We start from the raw sequence: 18,792 nt of genomic DNA, 5'->3' as shown, positions 1-18,792 counted from the left end.
CCAAGCAAAGCAAAACCGACAGTAGCTAATTTCAGAGAAAAAAAATATTTGGATAGCAGCTAGTACTATACGTGACGGCCAAGCCATTAACGCTGCTCACCAAATGAAAAGGAGTATGACATAGGACATACTAGATCTTGATGGCCACGGAAACTGAAAAAAACAAACTTACCATCACATCGTAAACTGTCAAGCTACTCTCTCTTGTCAAAGAAGTAAAATGTCTTCTTGACTGACAGTATCACCGTGAATACTTGAATCCCCAACATAACATTGATGAGTAGATTTGCTTCGAAGAACATATCAAAATTTTATCAAAATTGGATGTAATTCAGAGGCCGTATAAATATTCAAAACAACACTTATTTATGGCTAGTGGTCCTCTCACTGGTGTCGTGTTTGGGGAGGGACGTCTCCGCTGAGATGTTCTTTTTAACACTTACTTATGTAAGGTGAGAAAAATACTATACCAACAAGAATTTGGGACCTGTGTTTAGAATGTGAGTTTTTTTAATGGCACGACTCCATCTGTGTGGTCTTCCAGGAGACAGGGGCTAGTGCAGGACGGGAGAATAGAACCCCCGCCGGTCGAACTCCCACCTTGAGCCTAACCACTTGGCTCCTTGCCCATCTGCTAGAATGTGAGTTTTTATTGGAAACATTTCAGTTAAGCAGAAAATAGGGGAAAACATAGGCTCCCTTGAAATCATTTTTAACACAAGGTGAAATCATTTTTAACACAAGGTGCTTATTGGATTATTTCAGTATAAAGGCTCCAAAAGTGACCGCACATCTTTAATCCTTACTCTTCAAGAAAGAGAATGACACCAAGTGCACACCAGCTTCGAAGTGTATGTAATCTATGTGTTTTTGGACCTATCCTGGTTAAAATTTGTATGATTTTGCCTGCAAAAGGAACATTCAAGAACAAAAACATTTTCAAATATTAAGTACTTGTCTTACATTCACAACTTTTTTATTGAGACATGTACTATGAGTTTACCAAGATGCACCAAACATTCAATCACACGTTTTATTGGGTGCGCTCACTTCGAAAAAAATTAAACTAAGCACTTCAGAGAGGGTTATGGGAGAAAAGGATATCACTAGCACTAAAAATGTGACAGAAAATTCACCGCCAACCATTATTTGCAAAAAAAAAATCATTGTTAGAAATGATCTAGGTTTTTTTTTGGAATGATCACTTTTGAAAAAAAAAAAGATCAAAAGGGAGAAACGTCCATTCTAATAATTTTATAGAAAAGAGAAATCGAACCTGGTTGGCTAGCCCACTATACATGATGCTAGCCAACCCACCTTAGTAGGCTCCTTAAACAACTCAATTTTCAATTACTTTTTTATGATTACATCAATTTTCTAAACAAGATATGTAACTGAGTGCAAAATTATTCTTTTTTAATACAAATATAGCCAAGTTGAACATGACTTTGACACATAGAATTGAAATCCTAATAACTAGAATTATCTAAGAAACTAAGTTTTTCTTTGTTTTGGCTAGAATTCAAATTTTTTTGGCGAGCAATTCGATTTATGAACCTAATTAACTTTTACCTTCTTTTTTTATCTCCTTATGAATTAGAAAAGACTACCAGCTGTTGCATCTAATAAACATAACTGTTAACGGCCAATCGATGAGTAGTCTAACGATCATAGTTAACCTTATATTTTGAACCTTACTAACTACACACCACACTCATACCTCATAGTTAATCCTCTCTCTATATATATATATAGAGAGAGAGGGGGGTTTACATCACATCGCCCATCGTGCTGAGCCTTAAAATGGATAAACAAGCTGAGCATTCAAAAAAGAAAAAAAAAACCGACAACCCATGACGCCGGGATGACCACCAAGAAACACATCCAGTGTCCACCGCCAGATCCGGATCGGACGGCCCATGAGCGATGCGTTGGCGGTGGCCTAAACGAGAGTCCGGGCCGTTTCAATCCAACGGCTGTGATGCGACTGACACTTGTCGCCTTGGACTCGGAAGCGCAACCACGCAACGCAACCCATCTCCTCCCCCTGTATATAACTGCTGCAGCCGCACCCCCGAATTTATTAACAAAAATATTTCAACCGAATTTCTTATTTCCGCCTCCCGAATTCGCCCTAATTTCTTCGCTCGTCCAATCTCCGCCGCGTAGGGATCGAGGATCCCGCCGCGGAGCCGCAGACGCCGAGGATTTTTTTCCTATTGTTTCTTCGTGGATTCTCTCCGCCGTCGACGGGATCGCGAGGTTCGTGCTCGTTCCGGTTCTCTGTAATTTTTTCCCGAGTTTTTTTTTTGGTGGTGTTTTTGACTTGTTTTGTGCGGGAGTCGGTGCCAAAGGGAACGATACAACGATTGGAGATTTTGGGTGGCGAATAGCGTTGATTATTACCCGGACCAAATGGTCTTGCTTGGTTGGTACTCGATGTGTTTGATACGTAGATCGTTCTGCGGTTTTGGTGTGCAGAGTTTGATGTTTTTCCTTTTCAGTCTATTCGTGTTCTGTTTGGCGTTTCTTGGGAATCGCGTGTGCGGAGTTCGTAATCTGCGGTGGATTGTTGCTCTTGACATTTGGAAACTGGGGCGGAAATTTCTTGAAGTGTCTTGGGCTGTCCGCCATTCTCAGTTTTTGTTGTTTGAAGAGTATTTTTCTCGTGTTGTTTCTTCCTTTATTCGATTTATCGGTGTCTAGTTGTTAGGCTTTTGGTACAATTTGCTTGTTTAGATATGCTAGTTCTTGTTTTGTTAGGAAAACCCCAAGTGATTCGCTACGAATTTGTTCTCTGTTGTTGTAACAGATCGACACGCTGTTATGCCTGTGTTGTAATGGTTCCTTCACTTGATTACCTCGAATTCCTAATCAATGAAATTGGTTAGTAGTAGTCAAGGACTCAACAATGCGTATTAACTCACCACTGCCTTTTCGTAGTGTATCTGTTAGATTTTATTTTCTACCAATCTGTTGTGACTTTTGCAATGTTTCAGTCTAGGATGCGATTTATTTCCCTATAATCCACATATGCTCTTGTAGAAGTTGAAATCTCATGATTTTTTACTCCTATTACTCTAATGTTATCTGCATTTTGATTCTTGTTGATCTAATGTGTTCGATTACTGATACATTTGATTTCTGTTCCTAACAACAGAGTTCTGGAAGCAAAACGACCCGATGAGATTCTTCAAGGGGAGCAAGGTGGAAGTATTGCAGGAGGCGGAGGTGCCCCTTGGTTCTTGGAGGCCTGCTGAGATCGTCTCCGGCAATGGACACGGCTACCTTGTGAGATATCATCAAAGTCCTGTTGACTCTAGCGTAGCTGTTGAACGTGTGCCAAGAAGGTTGATGAGACCTTGCCCCCCTCCTTCGGATGATCCAGTATGCTGGACTGTGGGTAGTATCCTTGAGGCCTTTGACAGCTACTCGTGGAAGGTTGCTGAGGTTGTGAGAGTGCTTGGCAAGAATCACTATCTTGTCAGGCTCCTCGGGTCCTCACTGGAGTTGAGGGCGCATGGATCAGATCTTCGATTGAGGATGCTGTGGCAAGAGGACAAATGGATCGTGACTCAGAAGGTAATGCTTCATTCCTTCAAATTCTGATATGTATATATATATAAAGGTATAAGGTGATCAAAATAAGTAGTTAGATCAAACAGGTCTCATGCTCTTACTGTTGTATGTTCAATAAATATATTGCTGAAACTTTGAGATACTTGGATGTTTACCAATGATGTGTGTATGTGTGCGTGTGTGTATTAAGGTATGAGGTGATCAAAATAAGTAGTTAGACCAAACAGGTCTCATGCTCTTACTGTTGTATGTTCAATAAATATATTGCTGAAACTTTGAGATACTTTGATGTTTACCAATGAGCAGACAAATTTTATTTCGAAAGTTAACGGGAACACCCTAATGAGTTCTCTTTTTCAATCATTTTCAGTATTCTGCAAGATGCTTGGATGGTTCATTCAGAGGTCGACCAAAAGATGGAAGTTTCGGTTACAAGTTGGGCAACCAGCAATTGCATTGTGCAATGGATCAGAATGCTTTCGAGGGTAATATGTCTAGAGGCATGAAGAGAAAATTGTCTGCTATATCAACACATCCTCCTCAGTGCAGTGAAATCACTAAGAGATTGCTGACACCACATAGAGATGGAAGACGCTCGAAGGTGGTTGATAGAGGTTCTCTCCGTTTGGCTGAAAAGGTAGATGCTGTTGATTCCCCATGCTTTATGCTGGGTGAAAAATACATGCATGCTTCCTTAAATATGAAAACAAATGGTAATGTTAAAACCAACTTGTCTGGGATAAATGCCGATGCTAGTTATAAACGGGGTACTAGAACAAGTGCAGATCTTAGTGACACTGAGAGTATCTCATCCTCTGTTGGTAGTTCTAGTCCTAACAGTAGCCCCCATAGATCACAGTACTATAATTTGGCCTACCAAAGTGGAGATATTTGTAGTAGAACTGATGATGCTGAAGCTTCTATATCTGAAAGAGAAACATCAGAATACGATAATGATGGATCGAGGCAAGAAACCCATTTGCTGGAGTTGCATGCTTACCGTGCAACGATGTTGGCCTTATATACTTGTGGGTCAATTAGCTGGGAGCAAGAGGCCTTGTTGACTAACCTAAGGCTTACATTGAACATCTCAACTGATGAACATTTAGCTGAATTGAGGAATTTGGTTTCCCAAGCTGTTACTTCCAGATAGCTATTGTAGTTACTTTCTCGGTGACATTTGTCATATGCTTGTTTTTGTCTTGATATCATTGTAAGTTGGGAAATCTCATAACGATGTGAGGCATTGGAGTACTTCATGTGTAGTATTAATTGTGAAAGAGTTACTTAGTGGGGAATTTTTGTACTGCAGACATGCCAAGATATATGAAATTTTGCAACCCTGTCTGAAACTATTTATGTTCTTCACACAAAAATACCTTTGTGTTTTTAGCTTTTCATTAGCTTATATTGATGCTTAACACTGTACTACTGTGCGGATAGTCCTTGGCTATGGTTGTCATGATTGATGCTGAACATTATAGTATTGTGATCAAACTATGTGCAAGCAGCTACAATTAAATCAAGATATAATATGAATGAAGTCTCCATTCTGGAGTGGAGTTTTCTAAATGATACTCCTCATGGTGTCAATTATTTTACTTTAAGTGTGCTACATGACTCCATTGCTGTGTTATCATGCCTCATTATTAGAGGTCACGATTTATTTATTTTTCACTATGATTGGTGAAATTAACCGTGTGCAGTCTTGAAAATGTATGTTCTAGTTAGCTGACTAACTTGTAATGCACCTTTGCTCTTATTTAATAGCAGCTGTTGTGAGTGGGCGATTGCCACTTTAAGATTGCCCTTGACGAAGTTTGCAACTGTAAATGATTGAGAAAGGGAAATCTGATACTTCTCATGAACTTTCCAGGGCCGAGGTTGGAGGCTTGTAAAGCATCCTTCCATAGGTAGTAGATGGAGGAGTCTGCCACATGGTTTGCAGTGTGATAAATGTGGCAACATTTCCATCAAACTTCCATTGGTACCTTATTTGTTTTAATTATTCCTTTTGCTTTTAGGATTCTATTGTGCCTTGCTTTTACTAGTAAGTTGCCAAATAATTTGTCCCAGTGTTTATGAGCCATAGTTTCCGTGCGAGCTTGTATACCTTACGCTCAGAAACAATAGAACAATGACCTCTGGGCATTCAGTTTGATCACTCATAAAAAATAAGTAAGATGAAGTTTATTAACACAAAGAGGCTGCTTGTGTGCCAATTAGTATCTACATACCTCAAACTTTAGCCAAAGATGTATTGTGATCTTTTTGTTGAAATTATAATTAAGGTCAAGCAGGTTCAGGAATGTGGTTCCAAATTAATGCCGGATAAAAAGCTCGATAAGTTTTGATTGGGTTATGATCCAAAGAGAGAAAATGATCCGTCTGTTTCATGATTTTTGATAGATAAGGCCCGTTCCCCTCACTTGTAAGTGCTGTGCACTGGAACTCTTGGTTATGGACCCTTTTTCAAGAATGAAGGCTTGAGTGAGGATAGCACTGAGGTAAACTACTCAAAACTTATTTTGATAACCGACACATTTCTTTTCTTATAATGAAGGAACCAACAGGAGTTGCTGTGGAATTTTACATATTATGGTAAACAGTGCTCAAAATATCAGTAAGTTTAAAGCTGCAGAGAGGTTAAATATGTTGAAATTATAAAGATAATCTCGGTTCTAAATAGCCATCTTATGCACCCAATTGCTATGGCTCTCTACCCTTTGGTAACCAAGAAAAAATGCTTAAGCAGTTATATGTCTCTTGCAAAGAGTGTAGAGATTCAGTATGTTGAAGTTAAGAAGTCTTATTTTAAGATAAGATATGTGACATTATGCAGATTATCTAAGGTAAGAAGTCATATATAGAAAACGGTAGTATGCATAGAAGGGACTTTAACCTATTACCCCAACTGCCGAGACTTGTGCTCTACCACTAGGACCATATGGGTATACCCCCAAAAAATCTGACATCAAGATATATGAAGGCTGTTCAACGAATGCATAATACTGTGGTTATCATGACTTGGTCATTGAAGAATTCAGGACTGAACTGGCCCATTTAAATTTATTTGAAGATCTTTACAGTGACCGCATTCACAATATTTTTGCATTCTATGATATGCTTGTTCTGTGATAGTTCATGGTTAATCGTCCTTGCATAGTTGGTTCAGATGTTGTTCCAAATACGAACTTCATGTAGAACACGAAGTGGTTTGGATACTGTTTGGTTCAGATGTTTGCATAGTTGGTTCATGGTTAATCGTCCTTAATTGCTTTGTACACATGCACTAGTGGAGTATGAGACCGCCTGTATAGATGCTTTTTACAGTGAGCAACTCAATACATGTACATGTGCAAATTGTTGCAAATTCTCTTGATGTGTTAGATCATTGCTTCCATGATCCCTAAGGAGCCATGGTGATATAAAGGGCAATCCTGAGCCATTTTCTGCTTTAACGAGTTTTCAGTGTTCAATCAGCTTGAGTTCACCTCCACTCAGAGATAAGGTGGCTGCAGGTAAAGGGGAAATATCAGGTAAAACATTGATTTAGGTGAAAAGGTGTGAAAATCAAACGTGGAAGTTTCCAAACGTTCTCATGGATTACCAGATATAATACATGCCCTCCCATATCGGTTCTTTTATTATTTGAAATTTTAGAAACTTTGACCATTTTATTGTCATCGGAATTGCAATTTGTCGCGGGCTCATTTGATATGCTTCCATCTGTAAAAGTAGTGAAGATTTCTGAAAAATGACTAGCCTGTGACTTTGCAATGGCAAAGCAACTTCTGTGTTATTGAGGGCCGATATGTACTATATTCATCATTTGATGGACTGAGTTCTTTCAAGAGCTCATATGAACGTGCTCTTAGCTCATATGAACGTGCTCTTAGTTCCGGACATGCAAGGGACTTTTAAGTAGATAACAAGGTTGGGGTTACTGAGCTCTTTCCTTGCATTTGTAGCACTAAGGAAGATTGACAGGTATGTTTGTACAGAACCTTTTCAGTCTCCTTATCCATGTAGCTTATGGCATACCTTTTTTAGCTGTACAGTAGGGGAAGCCCCTACTGTGAAACTTTTATTAAAACTATAGAGAACGAAAAAGTGTTGTACATCAAATGGACCCAGGAGGTCCAGATGGAGAAAGGTTAAAGCTACAACACACTATTAACCCAAGAGGAAACATACAAACTCAAAGGACTATTCATTTTGTTTAAATGAAGAACGTTATTTCTAAAACAGGAAGCCCACGACTGAAAAGAGGGCACAACCCTTTGAAAGATTTTCATATTTCTTTGCTTCCAGATCTCTCATGCTGCAATCATAAAGACTTCCATGAAGAAAAGGAATTGAAAACTGTTCTTAGCAATCATGGTGAAGAAGGGGTGCATAAAGACCTGCATGGTTCCAAGCGATGTTGATGGAAGACCAGCACCTAGTGGCAAAAGGCAATATGAAGAACAGATGATAGCTCGTTTCTTCCACATTCTGGTTGCAGAGGACGTAGTTGCAATCATCACCATCAATGTGGAAGTTTTTTCTTCTGAGCAGATTTCTGGAATTGTCTTTGAAAAGAAACCATACAAAAACTTAGTTTTTTTTTTTTGACACATTTGGATTTCCAAAGTTGAAGGGTGTTGGAGGGGAGACGGCCTTGAAGGTGAAGGCATAAAACTTTCTAGAGAAACAATTGCTTGACCCCCAACAGCAACTCCAGGTGCCATTTTGATTGATCGAGATATGAGCTTGAGAGAGAGACTCTTGCGGTGTCTGTTAGGTGTTTAGTTTTGAGAGTTACAAATCAGATATTCTTGTAGGTGTTATGTATGAAGGACATGTCAGTCATGGTAGGGCCCTAGACTACAAGTACTATTCAAATATTCATGTTACTCTTCCATTGAAGCGATGTTGCTCTTGCGTGCTTGTTACTATTCATGTACCTTGTTATCTCAATTATAAATTTGTACCTCTTTATTGCGATTAGAAATTCTGCTGATGTTGTTGATCCATGTTTGTAATGGTTAATAGCCTGTTTGGTTGCCTACAGATGGGGTTGGCTAGACGTGTAGCATGCGTGTTTAGATGCCTAGGCGCACGCGTGAGCTGGTCCCGAATGATGCAAAATCACTGTTGCAGTTTGGCTTTTGGGAAGTGGATTTTGAATCCTTTTCTTTCGAGCCAGGCTACGCTAATAATGATATTGGTGTATAATTAGTGAGTATTAAATTATATCAGTATATTTTAAATTGGATTAAGGTTTAATATGATAAATTAAGTATTATAGAGTGTATTTATAGAAAAAAAATATCATATTAATATTTGTTTTTTATTTTAATCTCATACAACATATACTTATGTGAGTAATTAAACATAATTTCTTTTTAGTCAAACTGAATATGTGCAACCAAGCAAATAAATAATACTATATACATATAATCTGACTCACTAGATACAAATCAAGCTAGATTATATGAGTAACCAAATGAACCCTAAGTGAATGCAGAGGCTTGGAGCATGATAGCTAGGAACTTGTTTAGATTAGGCCCAAGAAGTTCAGGACAGCTACTTAGTTGGTAGTTTGTATCGTTTCTGTGCTCGTCTGCAGTTGATGATCTTCAATCTTTGCCTGCATGACAAAGGGAACCTTGTTGCCTGTTGTAAAAATAGGAACAACGCCATCATTGTCAGGCTAAGTGTTCCAATGAAATAGGCACCTCTCTAGTGTTTCCTCGTTCTGCATAATAGTGAAATTTTCTTTAGAGGTCTGGATAACAGTGACTAGTGGATTTGGGTTAAGTCTGGGCTCTTCCAAGCTAGGTAGGCCAAAGCTAGGCCTGATGGGCTAACCTAGCCGGGCTAGATCTAATCCATCAGGCCTAGAAGTAACAAACTCAGTTGTTCATTGTTTTTAGGAAGGAAAAAGTCTATATTGTCTCCTTTAAGACCAACTCCAGCGGACTCCTTATCCGAGCCGCAAAACCATGTAGCGGGTGATTTTTTCCCCGAAGCCGGCCGCATCCGTCTCCAGCGGCTACCGTATCCGGTGGAACAGGGAAGCGGGGAGGGCATTCGCGTCGGCAAATTTGCGGGGAGATGCGGGCGCCGCAACACTGTGCGCGAGGGGAATCAAGTACCGGCCGTTGGTCCCGCGGAGACGAGGAAGTGGAGCTGGCGAGTGGTTGTGGCGACGAGGCGGGAACGTTCGGGGGCCGTCGCAAGCGACCTGCATCCGGCGAGCCGGCAGACTACACGGATCCGGCGGCTTCCCCACCTTCAGTTTGCTCGGCCGCCGGCGCCCTAGCAACACCGTGGTCGACCCCAAGGCTCTGGTAAGTCCTCCGCTCCGACATCCATGGATATACGTGGAGGTTGGGCGGTGCTGCGGTGGGTTGCCGTCGGTAGTGAAGGGGATAGAACGATGTAGGTGTTGTAGGGAAGGTTCGTCTTGAATATGCTGTGATTTGCAGTGTTTTGTCTGTGAATGTGTCATCGTTTTTGGTTTTGTGCACGGATCTGCGGGTTTGGCACACGTAACATTCGGATCTGGCAGGCAAAGATGGAAACCGAACTTCATTTGTGCAGCAAAATGGTAGGATTGTAGGTTAATTAACCAACTCTGTTTGTAGCATTAATCTGACATGAAATGTGTTCAATTTGATTACTGCGTGAGATTCAAGCGAGTTACCTTCCAGATTTGAGCCTTTAGATTGAAAGAGTCTACTCTGTTATGGTTTGGGCATGCCGAATCCCATTTGTTCATCCTGTGTTTGTGGCAAGGATTATTGTACCTGCTATCTTGCTTCATACTGGCCTTTGATAGGATGTCTGGTGCTCTGAACCTTGAACAATACAAAATGCAGCTTGAGATCAAATTTGGTACTACAATATAGGACCCTTGACTGTATATGAACTATAAGCTTCTCAGGTAGTGTGCTGACCATTTGATACCTATGTGTTTGTGGGTTTGATAAAATTTATTTGTTCTGAAGACAGTAACATGCTACCATTGAACGAACTGACCTCAGTTTAAATGGAATGGTGGCAACTTCATAACACATTGGGACAAGGAGCATTTTTTCCAAAGGCTCCTGCAAATTTAGTGCAAACTGTCATGTGATATATATGTAATTGATCATAGTGTGTTCAGAAATGTTTTTTTGTGTCCAATGATGAACTAACCTGCACTTGATAAATGTAGTTTCAATGCAAGTGCAACTCACTGATATAATTGCTTTGTGTTTGTTTTGAGCTAAAGCTTTTGAAATCTGTATGGTACTCATGATTGAACTGAAGGTTGAGTTCATATAAGGATAATGTGAAATAAGGGGTCATATTAGAGGGAAGGCATGGAACCGTGTGCAATTATTTGTTTTGAATCGACAATCATGCTGATCGTGCTGTGTTCATAAATGTTTTTGTGTCCAATGATCAAGTACCTGATGCTGGATAAATGTAGGTTCAGTGCAAGTGCAACTCACTGAGATAATTGCATTGTGTTTGATTTGAAAATGAAGTCTTGGATTGATGACTTAACTAAATGTTTTGAAATCTTTATGCTAGTGAGGACTGAACTTAAGGTATGTTGTAGAATCTTCATGTGAAATAAGGGGGGACAGTAATGAGAATGGGCCATATACTAGAGGGCAGTACTGTGTATGTATGCATCATGTATGAAATTTGTATGCAGTGTTCACTTTGAGGTGCAATTTAGTTTGTCGCTTTAGTCTTCCCTCTCCCTTGCTTGTAGATGGACTCCGCCGAGCTAGCCGATCTTGTGTCCAAGATGCAAGCCCGTGTGCAGGTGGCGGCTGACGCTTTGCAGAAGGTGGTCAGTGATAACCTAAGTCCGGACAGCACCCCTGCTGCCGTGGACCTGAACATGGCACTTCTTCAGGTCGAGACCATTGCGGTGGACCTTCAACAACTTGGGTTCGAAGTAGAAGATGCTATGAACCGTGTTGGTCACGGCGACAATGGTAGCGTCGAAGAGGTAGAGGAAGCTTCGGGATCATTGCACGTTGACGACGATGACTTGGTTCCCATTGACTGGAGCCCGGATGAGTTACTTTGTTCGGAGGATAGCATGGCCTATGAATCCGATCGTTCTGGGAGCATGTAGTCGGGGAGGGTGCAAACTTAGATGTTTGGAATGTGCCGTAATGTATGTGTTCCAGTAGTAACATGTGATGTATGTGTTATTGGCTAAGACGTAACAATTTGTGTGTGAACTGCTTATGGCAGGTTGAACTGTGATGCTCACTGAGCTAAGTTATGTGTCAATGTACCTTTCAGCTCACTGAGCTAAGTTATGTGTCAATGTACCTTTCAGAATCAGTAGAACCATACTGATTTCCGTAGAATGTCTGTCCATTTGCTGATGTTGTTGTGTTCAGGGAATCTATGGAGTACGCCGGGTTCCTTCGTGGCGACAGCGAAGACATGAATTGGGCCGATGTTACGCCGCTAACCCAAGACAGCATATTCGGGAGCCAGATCCCTTCGGCAGAGGTCCAGAGTGTGGAGGCTCATGGAGATGTCGCACCTGGGGGTGGCCGTGGATCCAGTTACAGGGTTGAGGAGGACCTACTACTGGTGGGGGCATGGCTGCAAGTGAGCATGGATCCCGTGGTGGGGAGCAACCAGAGTTTGGGTGCTTTCTGGCAGCGGGTGGAGAGTTTCTACCATGAGAACAAAAAATTCACGTCGACCCGCAATAGGAAGTCGCTGCAGGGGAGATGGACTTTCATCAACGGTATGGTGCAGAAGTTCTGCGGCCATTATGCTAGGGCTCAACGCAATAGGAGGAGTGGAACAACCGAGGCCGAGATGGTATGTCAATAGTTCATTATTTTTTTCAATTCAGCAATGTCTTCCAAGCACAGTTATGATTGTTCCACCTTGTACTGCTTCGGTTTGTATAATACCTCAGTGTGCAAACCTAAACCATTGTAGCTGTTTGCCATAGGAGGCATGTCCTTAAGTTTTACATATAGGCCGAACATATCATTTGGATATTGGTTCACACTTGAGTAAACTTGCATCATTTTCCACATGCCTCATATGCAATATATGTGCAATTCTATTAATCTGATGTACCATGTTTTTTACACATTGGAGGTCGTGGAGGCATGCACGATGTTTCAAGCCGCTGAGCACAAGGAGTTCACCTTGCTGCCATGTTGGAGGGAGTTGAGGGATCATCCCAAGTGGCAAGTAGAATCCTCGCGCAAAAGGCAGAAGATCACCGCCACAGGAAGCCCCTCATCGACCCCTAATGTAGCCTCGTCTGCCGGCTTGAACAGAGCAGAGGATGTGGATGCACCTACATCCAATGCCGGTGAACGTGGCAAACGGCCCCCTGGTCGCACTCGGTCCAAGGAAGCCCGCGGTACTTCGTCGTCGAGTTCAGCCTCTGGGCCCATGACAGACTTATTCGATCGGCAGTTGGCAATGAAAGACAAGATTGAAAAGGAAAGAGCTGAGAGGTTTGCTGAGTTGATGGATGTGGAGCGGCAAAGGCTAAGGCTCGAGGAGGAAAGAATGAAAATGGAACTGGAAAAGGAGCAGCAGAGGCTAAGGCTCGAGGCGGAGCGTATGCAAATGGAAAAGGAAAAGGAGGAGAGGCACATAATGAGCATGGACCTTTCTCAAATGGACGAGGACCAGCAGGCCTACTACAAGAGCCTCAGGCAGAGCATCATTGCCGCTAGGCGCGTCACCCGAGGCCCATCTTTGTAATTGTGATCTTGTTTGCGAAGTTTTATTTGATGGTGACATTGTTGTCCAGTTTGAGGTCTGTACTGAACCAGTTCTAGTTGAGTCTTGTTGTTTGGCTTGGAGCTTGTGTAGAGTACCTGTATGGCATATTGCAGTGTGGTTATGGTGCTGTTTGGCTGACATGTAGAGTGCAGGTCCTGTATGAATTATCTTCGGACTTGTAACTGGTGTTGCAATCAGGTCTCAGTCATGCATGATTTTCGGACTGCTTAATGGCTGTGCTTGTGAAGAGTATGATTGAGCAGTACACTTGTACCTCATGCAAATCCTACATAGTCTGTATGATGCATGCGGTTCTTATGAGCTCATACAAAATACTTCATTCATTCTGGTGTCTGATGGCTATCCAGCGTGAGTAGTGATGCTTGCTGCTGTAGTGCAGGTGTCGGCATGTCTAATTGATGGAGTGCAATGCTCCGTTGCAAATTCGTAATGTATAACTGATGGAATGAAGTGCTCGGTTCTCAGAACCATTCCGAATTTGCAACTCTTCACTAACGTAATCGTACACAAACAGACCATAGGTTCATAATATGCCAAAGGACACGGGACAATTTATTGAACATAATACGCACTGCCAACGGACACAAGACAAATTATTGAACATAATACGCAGTACCAAAGGACACAGGACAAATTATTTAACATAATACGAACTGCCAAAGGACACATGACAAATTACTCAACATAATACGCACTACTCCACTCCGTGGAACTGCCACAGATGCTCGACAAGATCGTCACGGAGCTGGTGATGCCCCTGCCTGCTAGTTATCATCCCATACCATTGGGCAAATGCTTCTAGTGTGGGGGTTGGGGTGCGTGATGGCTCCACAGGATCACCAGTACCGTCGTACACGTGTTCAACGTCCCCATCAGGTCTCTCATCTTCGATTATCATGTTGTGCATGATAATGCAGGCGGTCATGATGTTGTGAAGTGTTTCCTCGTCCCATATCCTCGTAGCCCCCCTCACTATGGGAAACCAAGATTGTAGGACCCCGAAGGCCCGTTCGACATCCTTCCGTAACGCCGCCTGCTGAACAACGAAGTGCTGCCGCTTCCTCCCAACTGGACAAGGAATAGGATTCACGAAGGTGGCCCATTCCGGATAGATACCATCTGCAAGGTAGTACCCCATGGTGTAGGCATGTCCGTTAATGGAGTATTGTACCTGGGGGCCACGCCAGCGGCAAGATTGTCGAGGAGATGCGAGCGGTGCAGAACGTTGATGTCGTTTAGCGAACCTGGCATGCCGAAGAAAGCATGCCAAATCCACAGGTCCTGTGACGCCACTGCCTCTAGAATGATCGTCGGAGAGTTCACATGGCCTGTGAAGGAACCAGACCACGCTGTCGGATAGTTCTTCCACCTCCAATGCATACAGTCGATGCTTCCGAGCATCCCGGGGAACCCTCTTCGCTCGTTTATAGCAATCAAGTGCGCGGTGTCCTCCTCGTTCGGACCACGGAGGTACTCGTCGCCGAATACCCCGACGACGGCTCACACAAACCGCCTCATACTCTCAATGATAGTGGCCTCCCCTAGCCGAAGGCACTCATCGAGAGAATCGGCAGGAGCATTGTACGCGAGCATACGAAACGCCACAGTGACTTTTTGCAACGCCGACAGGTCGAGCTCTCCTGCAGCATTCCTCCTCTGTTGGAACCACGGGTCATGGTCCGCAACTGCCTGTACAATCTTGAGGTACAGGTCACGTTTCATCCTAAACCTGCAGGACCGATGAGCATAAGCCGTTTCATCATAATACTGCGACAAGACACTTCCTTTTCGTAATATTACCTGCGACGGAAGATGTAATCTGGGTACACCGGGTGATCGGTGAAGTAGTCATTAAACAACCTATGATGGCCCTCCAAGCGATTCTGCTCGATACGCCGACGGCCCGGCACTGAACCACCCCAAGGTCCCCGCTGTGATGCCTCCGACTGATGCAAGGCGCTCACAGTGGCAAGGAACAAATTATCTTCCTCATCGGAAGAGTCATTGCCGAAACACAACTCCCTCACGATCTGCTTCCAGGCTTCGCGATGATCCATTTTTTACTGGCTTGCAAATTCTGAGTACCTCACCCTCATATATATAGGGATTCACGAGCCTTGTGACGGAAGCCAACGTCGTTCCTTCCCCTAGAAGCCAGTTCTCGTGAGGCTTCGGCAGCAAGACTTGCGGCCTTGTTCCGCATCAACGCACCACAGTTCCTTCCACTCCAAGCCAGAACTCGTCATTCCCCCGCAGCAAGACTGCTGGCCTTCTATCTGTACACGCTACATTGCATGGAACGCCTTTGGTCCTGGGTACGTTGCAAACGTTCATTTCGGACTGCGTATTTGCAGGTGCAGAGATCAAAATAATCGCTCAAATATTTAATGCAACAATATCGTTCGCAAAAAAATTTCTAAACAAATATAATTTGACACACTAATTTGTAACGTGCGTTTCAATAGCCGCTGCAACGGGATCATGCGAAAAAACATTGCTCCTGCGACGGTTATGGCGGTTGGGAAAAAATTAATTTAATATAGGGGAGAGAAGATAGTGGATGAGATATAGAGTATCTGCTGGAGATGGAGAGATTGAGGGATGCTGTAATAGTGATAGGGGATGCTGTAATAGTATTTTTGAGGATGAAATTTGAGGTAGCTGCTGGAGATGGCCTAACTAATGCTCGAATTTGTTTCTCTCTCTCGAATCAAAAAACAGATATCGCACCTCATCTAACTATTTAAACTGGTGCAATTTACCTCTTTAACTGGTTTTGATGGTAGTTTCGTTCCTACGTGGCGATAACTCAAACTATCATGTTGCTAAGGTGGCTAGGGTCCGACTGAGTCAACATAGCGGGTCCCGTGCGTTAGCCAAACATAGAGAGAGGACAGAGCGGCACCGGCACAGTGCATCATGCGGCGGCATGCTCGTCGGAGTTCGACCGAAACGACGCTACGGGCAGGGAGGTGGGAAGAGGGCTACCTAGTGGCGGTCCCCATGCGGCGGCTGACGCGTGGTGGGATCCACGTTGATGGAGGTTGGCCGGAGCAGCGGCTAGGCCTCGTCGTAGTTGGCAGAGATGGCGGCGCAAAATGAAAATGGCCGAGGTGGGGTTCTAGAGGGGGGTTTTGAGGTCGGGGAGCTGCTGCTGGGTGTAGTGAAGGTGGCCAAGGATTTGGTTGGGCCGGAGCGGCGCTGCTGGCGGTTAGCAGCAGTAGTGAGGGAAAGGTGACAGCCATGGCAGCTCGATGCTAGGCTCGCACGAGCACAGAGAGGGAGGAGGAGTGGCCAGGGAAGTAGAGGGAGGTCAGGTGGTGCTTATTGACGGATCAGCGGCGATGGCCGAATATGGGGACAAAAGCAGAGGAGGAGAGCCGGCCATCCCTGCTGCTACAAACCCATTCGCACACCACAACCATGACGGTGTGGAAGAGCCTCATTCTTCTCCTCCCTCCCCTCTTCCAATCTGAGCAAGAATCCCCTTATCTCTTGTCACATCCCATTCTCGTAAATATGTATTAAGCATAATCTGCATAATAAGAATCATATGTTATGTTGAACATTATGTTCATTTGTTGAGTGCTTGTTAGTTTTTAATGATGGCTTAACTTTATGTAGAGTTTTTAAATAACCAACATTAGAGTTTTTCTTTTAGTTAAGTTCCACTTGGGCATTGCGGGTGAATCCATTAAAATGGGTTCATCTCGTATTGCAATCACGGTGTAGCATCTAGGGCCTTAGGTAAGTGGTAAGTGTTTCGATGATTAATGATAATTGTATCATCGTGACTAATAATATGTTTTTGAGGGAATTAAAAATTTAGTTTATAATGATAATTGACTATTCTTAGTCCCTAAGGCGATTATGTGGATGATCAAAGGACTTATGCATCAAGATTAAGGACCTTGTAGTTCTAAGTGTCACAAAGTAGATGAAGGACATTTAGAGTAGTATAGGTTATTTTTCTTTAGTCTTTTGACCGTACTATAAAGATGGGCTAAGAGTAGTAGCTTGACCTAGTGAGTCTAGACTTGGTTTGATGCACACTTGTGAAATTCTAGTACTAGGTAGCTCATAGAAGCCCATGGTTGATATGTCGAGAAGCTAGAGCTCAAGAAAGTTTGAATTGGACATATAGAGAAAATTTACCTCACCGGATGATCCGGTCTATGTGAAGTGATCTCATCAGAGCATATGGTTATCTCAAGACAGAAAACACTTTAGATGCACCGGATGCTCCGATGAACAAAGTGATGTAATCACCGGATGATTTTTTGGGTGACACGTGGCCAAAATTGGAAGTGTTACACCGGATAGTCCAATGATAGTGTGGTGAGAGCACTGGTCTATTTTCAGTAGAAAGAGCATTGCCAGGAAAAATTGAAGTTCAACTCACTGGATTATCTAGTGATGCAATGATGACTGCACCAGACTAATTATTCCAAAGACGATTCTAAGGCAACAATTTTGAAGCTCAGTTCATTGGATGGTCCGGTGAAGATGGTGTGTACATTGAACCAATTCTTGCATAGAACAATATCTTATAGCAGAACAAACTTCACTCAGTGGATGGTCCGGTGAAGGCAAGAATGGATCACCGGAGTAATATTTTTAGAGAGGGTTGTTTCGGTTGGATTGAAGGAGTTCTACTCACCAGATAGTCCGGTGATAGATACATATGCACACCGGAGCTTTTCTACCAGAGAAGATTTTGAGGACAAAAGAAGTTTAACCCACCAGATAGTCCGGTGATGGCAATGAAATCATCACCAGAGCATATTTTCAAGGGAGGGTTACAACGGGTAATTTAGCTAGTTTGTACGCACATGATGGTCTAGTGTTAGGTCGGTGTTTACCAGATGATGTCACTGGACTATTTCTCAGCAGTAATGGCTAATGACAGCTGACATAGTGGCAATGGAAGTTTGTACTCACCGAATTATCCGGTGTGAGTAAGGAGATACTCACCAGATCATCCGGTGTTAACAGAAAAAATAGGTGGTTAGGCAACAGCTATAATTTGGATCTCTAGACTATAAATATCCCTCCACTTGGTTTCATTTGGCTCTCTCGCGACTCAGAGGATTTCATACATTGTTTGTGTCATCAAGAAGCAAGAAAGGACACTTGAGTTGATTTTCAAGTCCCTAATTGAAGATTAAGGACATCATTAGAGTTTGAAGAGTAGTAAGTGTGTATCTAGCTGTAGTTTAGGCTTTATCTTGGTCAAGTGAAGCTATTGGCTTGTTACTCTTGGTGATTGGCAACACCTAACCGGTCTTTGATGATTGGTAGTGTCTCGGTGAGCTCTTAGAGTTCTTGTGAGAGTCCCTTATGTACTTGGTTTGATGCTCCCAATCTGGAGATAGAGAAGTGGCAATCATGATAGAGCACTTGAGTCTTGGTGACTCAAGGGAG

At 42.9% G+C, this 18,792-nt stretch overlaps 2 protein-coding genes across 12 annotated transcripts; one reads left to right on the top strand and one right to left on the bottom strand.

The window, feature by feature from the left end:
* Positions 1–2,067: 2,067 nt before the first annotated feature.
* Positions 2,068–8,490, top strand: LOC133926973 (uncharacterized). Of its 11 annotated transcripts, none has more exons than XM_062373165.1 (6): positions 2,068–2,262; positions 3,161–3,582; positions 3,950–4,216; positions 5,456–5,566; positions 5,989–6,086; positions 7,894–8,490. In XM_062373165.1, exons 2-5 carry the CDS (start codon positions 3,184–3,186, stop codon positions 6,067–6,069), a joined length of 858 nt encoding a protein of 285 aa, XP_062229149.1. In that variant the 5' UTR covers positions 2,068–2,262; positions 3,161–3,183; the 3' UTR covers positions 6,070–6,086; positions 7,894–8,490. The 11 variants fall into 11 exon arrangements, 7 of the variants coding, with proteins under 7 accessions (XP_062229149.1, XP_062229148.1, XP_062229146.1 ...); XM_062373164.1 differs by having other exon boundaries at positions 7,052–8,490; XR_009911216.1 differs by having other exon boundaries at positions 2,069–2,262; positions 5,456–5,492.
* A 5,572-nt stretch (positions 8,491–14,062) lies between these two features.
* Positions 14,063–14,506, bottom strand: LOC133927722 (uncharacterized). The gene has a single exon (XM_062374140.1). It carries the CDS (start codon positions 14,504–14,506, stop codon positions 14,063–14,065), a length of 444 nt encoding a protein of 147 aa, XP_062230124.1.
* Positions 14,507–18,792: the final 4,286 nt, after the last annotated feature.

Source organism: Phragmites australis, chromosome 8 (assembly GCF_958298935.1).
Source record: "Phragmites australis chromosome 8, lpPhrAust1.1, whole genome shotgun sequence".
NCBI lineage: Eukaryota > Viridiplantae > Streptophyta > Magnoliopsida > Poales > Poaceae > Phragmites > Phragmites australis.
This window is presented reverse-complemented; position numbering and strand designations above follow the sequence as displayed.

What these genes read in the sequence shown, in the direction of transcription:
- LOC133926973 (XM_062373162.1), top strand. Translation starts at nt 3,184, where the DNA reads ATGAGATTCTTCAAGGGGAGCAAGGTGGAAGTATTGCAGGAGGCGGAG. An exon ending in AATGGATCGTGACTCAGAAG is followed by an intron (nt 3,583 to 3,949) that starts GTAATGCTTCAT and finishes AATCATTTTCAG; the next exon opens with TATTCTGCAAGATGCTTGGA.
- LOC133927722 (XM_062374140.1), bottom strand. Translation starts at nt 14,506, where the DNA reads ATGGGGTACTACCTTGCAGATGGTATCTATCCGGAATGGGCCACCTTC.